The sequence below is a fragment of the Apaloderma vittatum genome, unplaced genomic scaffold (genome assembly GCF_000703405.1).
Source record: "Apaloderma vittatum isolate BGI_N311 unplaced genomic scaffold, ASM70340v1 scaffold5133, whole genome shotgun sequence".
Lineage (NCBI taxonomy): Eukaryota > Metazoa > Chordata > Aves > Trogoniformes > Trogonidae > Apaloderma > Apaloderma vittatum.
The window spans coordinates 12252-23033 of record NW_009708458.1 but is presented as its reverse complement, the minus strand read 5'-3'; the positions used below and the strand labels follow the sequence as shown (position 1 = coordinate 23033).

General features: G+C 42.8%; 1 protein-coding gene across 1 annotated transcript; it reads left to right on the top strand.

Moving 5' to 3' along the window:
- Positions 1-1399: 1399 nt before the first annotated feature.
- Positions 1400-3954, top strand: LOC104271773 (NXPE family member 3-like; the record flags this gene model as incomplete). The annotated part of the gene is made up of 2 exons (XM_009866554.1): positions 1400-1606; positions 3404-3954. Coding segments are annotated over 2 exons (758 nt in total), but the record flags the coding sequence as incomplete, so codon positions are not given.
- Between the last annotated feature and the right edge of the window lie 6828 nt (positions 3955-10782).

Genomic DNA, 10782 nt, shown 5'->3' with positions numbered 1-10782 from the left:
TTTTTTTTTTTGAGTGTTTACAGTGTGTCTACACCTGTATTACAGTGTAGTATCTACCAGAGGATGTTTCAGGGTCCTGGAATTCCACTGCCTGTGTTTTTACATAGTTAGAACAGCCTCTGGCATGATTTTGGCCATGGCAATGTGCGCTTTCCCAAACAGCTGTGAGTTAGGACAGACCAGGGACTGTTCTTAACAGGTTGTCTCTATGCCAAGGTGGGTAAAAGTGTTTAAAAGTCTTTAAAAGAGTGGTTACTCCACGCAGCTAGTCCTTGTGTCACAGAATAGCTCCGTGCTTGTTTAGGTATTTGAACATGCACTTGGGAGAGGAGGACCCTGCAGTCATGGAATCACAGGGTAGTTTTAGTTAGAAGAGACCTTTAAAGGTCACCAAGTCCAAAGCTACGACCTTGCAGAAATTCGATGTACTAGTATCACACTGGATACTAAGAGAAATATGGCATGTTCGATTGACCTAACCACGAGATTTCAGCTTCTCTCTGTAATCTCTGGCTTTTGCTTCCAATGTATCATCCAACGTCTGTAAGTTAAGTAGGTGTCCTACAGAGCAGAGCTTCCCCTTGTGTAGTCTGATTACCCCTCAGGGGGCTGCCTATCCCAGACAGTGAAAGGCGAAGGGGCCGGATAGCAGGGAGAAGGTATGAAATCCATGGAATAAGAGTCTCATAATTCACACATTCGAAGGGCACGTGTAAAGCTTTTGATCATAGCTTTAATTCTGGCATTTCCCGATTCTGGAGTCCTTATGATTCAGACTCTTCGAGCATTTGTGGTCAAAGCAGGACTGTCGGGGTGTGTGTGTTACTCCACAGACAGATTTTTTTTTTGTTTTTTAATTTTATAGAGTGGTACCAGGTTGTCACCCGGGGGTTGGTGTCCTATGCTGCAGCAGCAGGCTGGCCGCTAGAGGGGAGCAGCACACTTTGGCACCGAACGTTCCCGGCGTTCACAGCCCAGGGGTGGTGGGACCTGGGGATTCTGGAGTCCAGCACAGACTGGAAGAAGGTGCTCTGCTCCTCTCTTTGCCTGTGCTCCTCTGTACCTGTTGCAAACATCCACGACTGAGCACTTCTATCTGTGGAAGATGCCAGATACTTACTATTTTTTTATCATTGAAGATGCTGTTTAATTTAAACCAAGTTTAAACTATAATTGTTCAACTAACTCTGTCAGTAGTTGCAGGTTTTGCTGCAGAAGTAGGGGATGAAGCACTTGGGCGACAGAAGTGTAATACACAGAGGTTTTTGATGTATGAAGTACATTGCACTCCTGCACTTTAAACTAGGGAAGATGTTCATGCGTCACTGACTGTATGTCTGTGAAGGTTGTGGAGGCTGGTTTTGTTGCATGTTAATTTCAAGAAATTTTTCTCTTCCAGATTCAAGCAGTATAGACAGAGCTGAAGATTCCACAGTTTCCCCTTCTGGATATTATTATGAAGATGAGTGGAGGTCAAGAACACACTGGATCCATCATTTTAACAAGTCAGATGATATAACCAAGTGCTTACAAGGCAAAGTAATACACTTGTTTGGAGACTCCACAATAAGGCAGTGGTTTGAATATCTGACAGCATTTGTTCCAGGTTATTATTATTTTTTTAAAATTTGGTTTTGTTCTCAAAGGCTTTTGCAAAGCGTCATTTCTCTCAGACACAGAGTTGATCTTACTGAATAACAATGACAAAACAAAGGAAGAGGAAGGACAGAACATCATCAGAAGTCCTGGCAGAAAGGCAGTTAGTCAAATATTTGAGCAGAAACTGGAAACATGTAGGCCTTGAAAATGGGGACACAAGGTGTCTGCAAAGTTGTCCTTGTAAAACTTCTCACCAATGGGGATGGCTGCTGTGGCAGCGAGTTAAGGAGGCCACCTGAGGGACACAGCAAAAGTCATAGAATCATAGAATATGTTGGGTTGGAAGGGACTTTAGAGGTCATCTAGTTCAACCCTCCTGCAGTGAGCAGGGACATCTGTAACTAGATCGGGTTGCTCAGAGCCCCATCCAGCCTGACCTTGAGTGTCTCCAGGGACGGAGCCTCCACCTCCTCTCTGGGCAACTTGTGCCAGTGTCTCATCACCCTCATAGTAAAGAACTTTTTCCTAACATCTAAGCTAAATCTACCCTGCTCTAGTTTAAACCCATTGCTCCTCATCCTGTTGCTACACGCCTTTGCAAATAGCCCCTCCCCAGCTTTCCTCTAGGCCCCTTCAGGTACTGGAAGACGGCTCTAAGGTCTCCCCGGAGCCTTCTTCAGGCTGAACAGCCCCAACTCTCAGCCTGTCCTCACAGGAGAGGTGCTCCAGCCCCCTGATCATCTTTGTGTCCCTCCTCTGGACCTGCTTGAGCAGGCCCCTGACCTTCTGACACTGGGGGCCCCAGAGCTGCACACAGCACTCCAGGTGAGGTCTCATAAGAGGCAGAATCACCTCCCTCGACCTGCTGGCCACGCTTCTCTTGATGCAGCCCAGGATGCGATTGGCCTTCTGGGCTGTGAGTACACATTGGTGGCTCACATCCAGATTTTCATCCACCAGTACCCCAAAGTCCTTTTCTGCAGGGCTGCTCTCTATCACATCATCCCCCAGCCTGTACTGATAACAAGCACTGCCCCTACCCAGGTGCAGGACCTTGCACTTGGCCTTGTTGAACCCCATAAGGTTTACGTGGACCCACTTCTCCAGCTTGACCAGGTTCCTCTGGATGACATCCCGTCCCTCTGGCACATCGACTGCACCGCTCAGCTTGGTGCCATCACTTAGAGTGCCTGTGTAGAGCCTTGCAGCATCTCTGTGACACAAGTGACTGTGGAATGATGCAGCAAATTAATTCTGTTACTTTTGATTGATTTGGGGCTTGTTCTTGTATTTCCCTTATTTTGACTTAAATATCAGAATTTCAGTAGCCAGTTAGATATTCCTCCCTTACCCCTAAAGCAATTAAATTGTGTTGGAACACAAACTTCAGTACTCTGTAATGCCTGCAAGTTGAAGTCATCTTTAAATTTCGTGGAGTCGTAAGGTTGTCAGAAGGGTTCCCATGAACACTGGATTCATAGGGCAGCAGTGACTGAAGGAATCTATTTGGAAAAATTCTTTTTCATGAGAGAGAGAAGAAAATATTTTGGGAAACTCAGAAAAGACATTGACAGCCTTGTGAAGTTGAAGTGTACTGTCTTGCAAATTTAAACACCCATAAATTCCACTCTGAAGCATGCAGCTAGCTGTGTACAACGCTCATCTTCTGTTTCATTTTGGAGTTTTCAGAACTATGTTCAGATTTTCTTATCTACTGTAACTTTTGCCTTGCGGTTCTAGCATCTTGTCGATAGCTTTAATCTATTATGCTGCCTTTCACTAACACTTGCTCTTGGATTTTCAGATCTAGTGGAATTTAACCTGGGGAGTCCCAAGAATGTGGGACCTTTCATGTCTGTGGACCTGAAGCACAATATTCAGCTGAAGTTCCGCTGTCACGGGCCACCCATTCGCTTTTCAACGGTCTTTAGCAGCGAACTGCGCTACATTGCCAACGAACTGAATGGCATAGTGGGTGGGAGAAACACGGTGATAGCCATAACTATATGGTCCCACTTCAGCACTTTCCCAGTGGAAGTGTATATACGTCGGCTGAGGAACATTCGGAGAGCGATTATTCAACTGTTGGATCGCAGCCCCAAGACTTCAATCATCATCAGAACTGCTAACGTTCAGGAGCTTGGGCCAGAAGTGAGCCTCTTTAACAGTGACTGGTACTCCTTTCAGCTTGATTCTGTCATGAGAAAAATGTTCTCAGGAATTGCTGTGCACTTTGTGGACGCTTGGGAAATGTCTCTGGCTCATTACTTGCCACATAACTTGCACCCAAAAGAAGTCATTGTTAAGAATCAGATAGATGTATTTTTATCTTACGTGTGCCTGCTGCAAACTTAGCACCAGTGGGTATTGCTGTATTATCTTTTGCTATAGCCGAAGCAAAGTTGCTCTTTGTCAGAGCTGTCGGATTATGCTGGGTGGTATGGAAGAGCTCTGGTTATGGCACTTGGAGGCAGTACGAGCAGGGTGGCCTTAGCTCTAGGTAGATGTGAAGGGTGGTAAAGAGGAGTTGACTGTTCCAGCCATATTGTCCTTTCAACCTTGTCAGTCGTATATGAGATTATTAGCAAGCACCTTAAATTAAATGGCCAGGATTACAGTAGAAATTATATGGGTTATTAGCTTTACTAGTTGTCTGCACCGTGTGCTCAATTTAATCCCTATGGCACTGACTGCGTTGCCAGGGTCTTGCTGCTCAGAACTGTGTGCGACACCTGGGAAAGGTTTTGGGAGTGGTCTTCCAGCATTCCAGAGTTTGAAGGACACCCCCTCTAGTTGTACATCAGAAAAGCACAGTATTGTCTTGTTTCAAACTCCTAATTAGAGTGTACCAAAACCACTGATATCAATCAAGAAAGCACAAGTAAAATATCTATTGTATTAAGTCATCATCTAAGTATTAAGAATTTGCTGAAATCGAATAGAGCACACTAGTTAGGCACCCTTGATGTTTACAAAAGGCTGCTAAATAATGCAAATAGCCAGTATTTGAGTTGGTTTTCCTGTACTACTGAATCTCTTCTGAGATTTGTTACACTGCCTGCTTCTTGATTTATCTGTAATGGAGAGACGTGTACATTATGACCTCAGTGAAGACACTGTCTTGGGCAGTTTCTGCAAATTCAAGTTGGAGGCTTGCCTACTTTTGAAGTGTTTACTCATGAAAGTGTTTTCCTTCCCTGTAAGATAAAGCTATTCCGTTATGCTCCTGCAAAGCTGAGCCTCTGATAGTTGCTCTTGTACATCATTCGTGTGTTTTGTCTGTATGGAGAAGCCACATGACCGGAATGCACCTGACGATGCTTGGCAGTGGGTGACAGTTACTGGCACACACCAGCTTCAAGGCCGTGCAACAATGTCCCCTCTGTGTGTGGCAGCTTTATTTTTTCGTGGGCTTCGCTGCTGCCAATATAAAAGGTCGAAAAAGTTGCACCCAAAAACCAAGCACACACAGGGCTGCCCTTCGTACAGGTGCTGGGTGAGTATTTGAGGTTTTGCTGGTGTGAAAGCCGGTGGCTTTCGGGCCTCTTGGTGTGGTGTTTCCTCCTGCTATTTTGACTGAGCCTGTCTATAGTTTTAACTAGCAACGCTTGCAAAGCAAAGTTATGGTTAAATTCAGCCCTTGAATTAAACAGCAGGGTAGTGTTCTGTGTTGTCTTATTTCTGGTCCTGCTCAGGGTCAAAGGTAGTCTTGGCAAAGACTTTACTGAGAAGTGTGTCAAAACAGTAGTGGAGTGCTTCTGAAGAAGCTCATCATGCTTAAGGAGGTGATGAAAATTGAGTCTTTGTGAGCAAAGTGAGAAGGTTAGTTAGGCACATTGGTAGGTTGCACAGAGCAGAATAATTGACACGCCTTCATATTAGAAAAGTTTTACCCTGCCAGGTTTGCTGTTACGTTGGGAAGATTTGTGTCCTTGTTTTGCTGGACCTCCAAGAGAGCTAATGCTACCAGCTACAAGGAACAGTGAGTTTTGGTTTGTTCGTTTAAAAGGACAACTGAGAGCGGTTTTAAAAACAAATGTAGATGCTTTTAGCATGCAAAAGTTGTCAGTAGCATCCATCTATAAACTTAGCAATTTTTAAATGTATAAAAATGACTGGAGGAGTCACATACACTGAAATAGCATTTATTCTTAGCTTTTCAAATCAGAACTTAGGGGGTCCCGTTTGCCAGTTCCTACTGACAACTGCCTCAAATAGTATCTGTCCATATGTTAGCTTTAGGTAACTATTCCTTTAATATGTTAATAGAAATTTATCCTCTGCTAAAAAGAGACCACACCAATTCAGGTCTGGGAAGGTAAACCACCACAGTGCAAAATGACTTTTCATCTTTTCCAAGTGTGTTTTTTAAAATAGGTAGGGAATAAGACTTTCATCCTAAATAACAAATGTATCCAAATAATGTTAATGAAAATAAGACTTCAAACTTTTACTTTGAAGGAAACTACTTAATTTGTAGACTAACCATTTGGTTTTCCTCATAAAGCCATATCACATCTGAAAGTGTTGTGGTGGCATGTTTTTTCTCTCAACGTTGTAGTGCTCACCACTGCTCCTCAAGAGCAACTTTATATCGCTGCGAGCTACCAAGAACACATAGAGAAGAGCATTATTTTTTTTCAGTGTTTTGACACTGCAAAGAGAAAGAGAACAGCACTGCTTTTAGCAAAGATGTCTAATTGCCTCCTGGTGGAACTCTCCTTTTTAAATAAATATTTTTAATTTATTTTTTAATATCAAATTAACTAACTACTACGTAATGAACTTGAGGAGAAATTGCCAGTTGATTTAGAATGAGGAGCAATATTTCATTTCTTTGGGCCCTGGAATAGACAGGGAGGAGAAAGGGAAAAACTGGGTTTACTCATGTTTTAAGATGAAGAGTGGGGACACTATGTCAATCAGTTGAACTATACGGGGCTTTTCTTTTCTGTTCTTGTCTTGGTACCAGTTGCACCCCATGTATATATACTATATATGGAAACACAGAAGCAATAAAATATTTTTAAATTTGTTTCTTTAAATCTTTAAGCTTCTAAATGGATTTTAATAGGGATTTAGGTTAAGAAGTTGGTTATTTTTCAGGTTACTTAATATGAAACAGGAGTGGAAAGGAATTTCTCAAATGTCAGTTAAGTTTCTTCCTTTACAGGTAAAAAAATTTTCATGAGATTTTTCAAAGCCTCATCTTTTTCTTTCCACTTTCTTCATCTGAAAGGAAGAAATTGTAATTTTTTTTGTTTTCATTCTTGTCCTGAGCCTTTTTATTATTAACATTTCAATGCAGATTTTTTTTTGCTTTTTAATTTCTTTATTCATAATTTAGCTCACTCAAACCCCAGTAAAAACACTGCTTTTAAGGTGTATCAGAAGATTTTAGAGCAATTTATTTATAAGTCAGCTTCACTTTACAGATTGGACTGATACACAGTAATTTCCTGCACCTGATAAGTGGTGATTTTCTGCACCTGATATTTTGGGAATCTTGTTTTTCATATATGTCATCTTGGACTGATTTCTTCGCTCTGTAATTTTAGTTAAAATGTTAGTTGAATTTCTGATGAAAAGAGAGGATGCAACGCATAAGTTTACCTTTTTTCAAGTGCTTCTAACTTCATCAGCTATGCAGCACTATTGCAGCTCTGCTTCATGAGATTCAAATAATCGTTTTTCATTGCTTCACTTGGTAGAGGTACGCATTTAAAAATGGGAACTTTTCTTACTGGAAGGTTCTGTGTGACATTTCATGCAGTAGAGGTGACAATTCCATGTATATCTGACAAAACAGAAGAACTGAAGGGTGAAAGTATTGGGATTTTGCTTTGTTTTTGTTGTAGAAGTGTGGGTTAAAGCATTGTTGCACTCATGACGGTTTAAGTAGCAGCAAAAAATTTCAATCACAGATGCTTATTGATTTTATAAAGCATTTACTTTGTAAGTCCAGGTCAATTCATGCTTAGTTCTACTCATTTATGTTTAGGCTGTTTGGAAGGCTCTTGTTATCAGTTGGTAGCAGCGAAAGACTCTGTGTTAAAGAACTTGTTTCCAAAGGTTTTTTAGGTTTTTTTTTTCTATTATATGTCTATTATTGAAATGCTTACAATATGAAGAAGGCTCATACGTCTCTTATTTCCTGGTGTGATCAGAAGAACAATTTAAATAGCCCAAAAGTTCCTAATAAAGAGGGCCAGTTTACGTGAACCATTTCATCTGATTTAGTCTCAGGTCTCAGTTTATTTTGTTTGCTGTAACTCCATGTACTTCTTATTTTTTTACAGTTGTATAATAGTTCCCTTAATCTTACCTATTACATTGTCACAATGTGTGTTGGGTAGAAGTTTCACACTGTAGTTTATATATTAAGAACACTTTAAAAATTGTCTTTTTCTGATGATATGTGACTGGAGGGAAGTGATCTGTACAAGCAGCACAAACCTGACATGAGACCTGGCGCTGAAGCACACTGATGTCCCCTGTTGTTGCTGTGTCAGCACATAATAAAAGCTTGTCCATAGTCGAGGCTTCCTTTTTTGAGGGCTTTTGCAACCCAACCGGCCAATGGGAAATTTAGAAAAAGCAGCTTTATTTAAAAAAAACCAGTGTGAAGAACAGAGGAGATAGATAGCTTATGAACAGTTTTTTACTTTAAGCAATGGAAGAAAAACAGAGGAGGAATCTGTTCTGTCAGTCAGTCAGCGTGTCCAAGCGCCGACACGTACGCTGCCTGGCTGTGTGCCCGCTGCCATGTGAGCCCAAGAGCTACGTTTGCTGGGTCATGGGGAGAGGGGGAGAGTGGCTGCACGGCACAGACCAGGGAAGCCTCTGGGCTGTCTGGAGAAGCCAGGGTGGAGGAGTAGGGGGATGGCTGCAGGGTTGCCTCGGAGTTACGTTGCAGCCAGGACTCACAGTTGGGAAAGAAGTACGCAGGATGCCTTGCACCATGTGCTGATTTCCTATATAAGTAGTCCAAAATGGCCTGTTCAGCTGCAGAAAATCCCTGAACTACAGATTCCTGAAACCAGAGGAGTGTACACTGAGGTGGTATTGCTCAATGTTTGCTCTTTTTTTCTGTTCCACCCCTCGTTCACAGGTGACCACTGAAGGAGGCAGGGTAGAGGGCATCGGCTGGTGGTTTGGTGTAGGGTGCTGCTCCTTCCCTAAAACTAGGAGCCGAGTTCACACCCCAGCCTGTTCTCCCCAGTGCCACCTGACAGCCACAAAAGCAGAGCATATTATTCCCAATGTTTTGCTCTAGAAACTGAGTGTTGTACTGCATCGTGTACTGCCTATGTCAGCCTTCACTTAGGCACAAAAAGGAGGAGAGAAGCTGCAAAGCAGGAGCCGCTTGTCAGCGTGGTGTGAGGTCAGGCCCCAGGCATGCTTAGAGGGGAGTGAAGGGTTGGATGGGGTCAAAGGAAGGACAGCATGCAAACGTCTTGCTCTGTGACACCAAAGAGAAGGTTGGAGATTTGGTCATGTGGAAGTTTCCAAAGGCCGTATCAGTTGTGTGGGGTGGACTCACCCCTCCGATGTAACACACTAAAATGCGCATGTATTTCTCCAAGTGTGTTAAAAAAGGAACAGTTCTTCCCACCCAGGCTGCTCACCCAACTCTTGACTCCCTCCTGACAGCAATGTCATAGTGATCATGTGCTAGGTACTGCTCCAAACTTTCTGCTTATAGCTGGTTTGAAGCCATGTATATTAGGCTTTCACATGTTTGTAGATGTGACAGATATCGTAGGCGGGAAACTTTTTAAAACAACCAAAGCATTTATAACATGAATAAAGAGTGTCCAAGCAGACTTTCATCATATGTAGTGTGCTCTTCAGAGCTTGTGATGACTCAGAGAAGGCACGTAACTCGCCTGAGATGGCACAAGGGCCTGGCAGGGAAGGAGTTTGAGCCTTGTGCCTCCAGAGAGAGAGATAGGGGGATTCGCCAGGACTGGCAAAGAGCTGAAACCACATGGTCTCTGATCTGGTTGAAGAGGGGGTTCTTGGGTATTACATAACTTCAAACACTAGCTGTCTATTTACAGTGCAAGACCACCGCATTTGAAACCAGGGAAATGTTTTACTATCTCCCTCAAACTGAATATTTGAGTATTTTCTGAATTGTTAGTACACTGCAGTGCTTGTCACCCAGATCTGAACTCACACATAAGGTCACCTGGCTTGTATCTGGGCAGTGACTTTCTAAAATCCCATCTAAATTACCATATCCTTCTTCACTGTTGGTGTTGCTAGCCCCTCATGGGCGCACTCAGTAGCCTTCTGGGCTGAAATAAGATGGTCTGCTCTGTGAGTCAGTCATGGTGAATTGTACAGGAGCTTCTCTGCCTTGAATGGGAGAGAGGGATTAGTGGGAAGATGCTAGAGAACTAAGAGCGTGTGAGTGATTTTGTATGAGCTCCAGATGCAGAGTGAGCACATCCCTGAACACAAGTGAAAACACAGCATGCTGTCCTCCACATCCTGACTGTGTCAGTTAGCGTGGGCTTAAAGAATTAGTGAATCCTTAATGAATGTGGCCAGAAGAGGGCTTTGAGACACTGAAAAAGAGCTCTTCACAAAATACAAACCACAGTGTAGTGGTTTGTTTTCTAACTGCTGGGAAGTTGTGTTTCAAAAACAAATGGCATGAACACTACTGAATGAAGATTTTTTTACTTGGAGTTCATTTTAAAGTGAAATTCAGTTGATGACATAGATGTTTAACTCTTAGGTTGGCTTACAACTGTCCTTCAGAGTATGATTTTTTTTTTTAGCCTGGAGTCATAAAAGGATCCAGAGGAGTAATCTTTACTGGGATAAAACAATCCATCTCAAGTCAGTTCTTGCAACACAGAACATTTAGCAGACTGCTTGGTCTGACAGCAGTCAGTGTTTCCTTGTTCCCTGGTTCAGTCACCCATTATATATTGTGTCTTGCCCCTCTACTTGTTAGTCTCTCCCTTTCCTGGCCAGCTCTGAATAGAGACAAGTGCTTTTCACTCAGTGGGCCCTCTGTACGAGCATGTTATATTTGGAGGGCTCTCTCTTTTCACTCTAAATCTCTGCCACAGGTTGTTTGCCATGATCGGGACTGGTTTTATGCCAAGAACTATTGCTCCACTGCATCACAGCAGCCCACTCTGAAGGATCTCACTTCCATGTGGG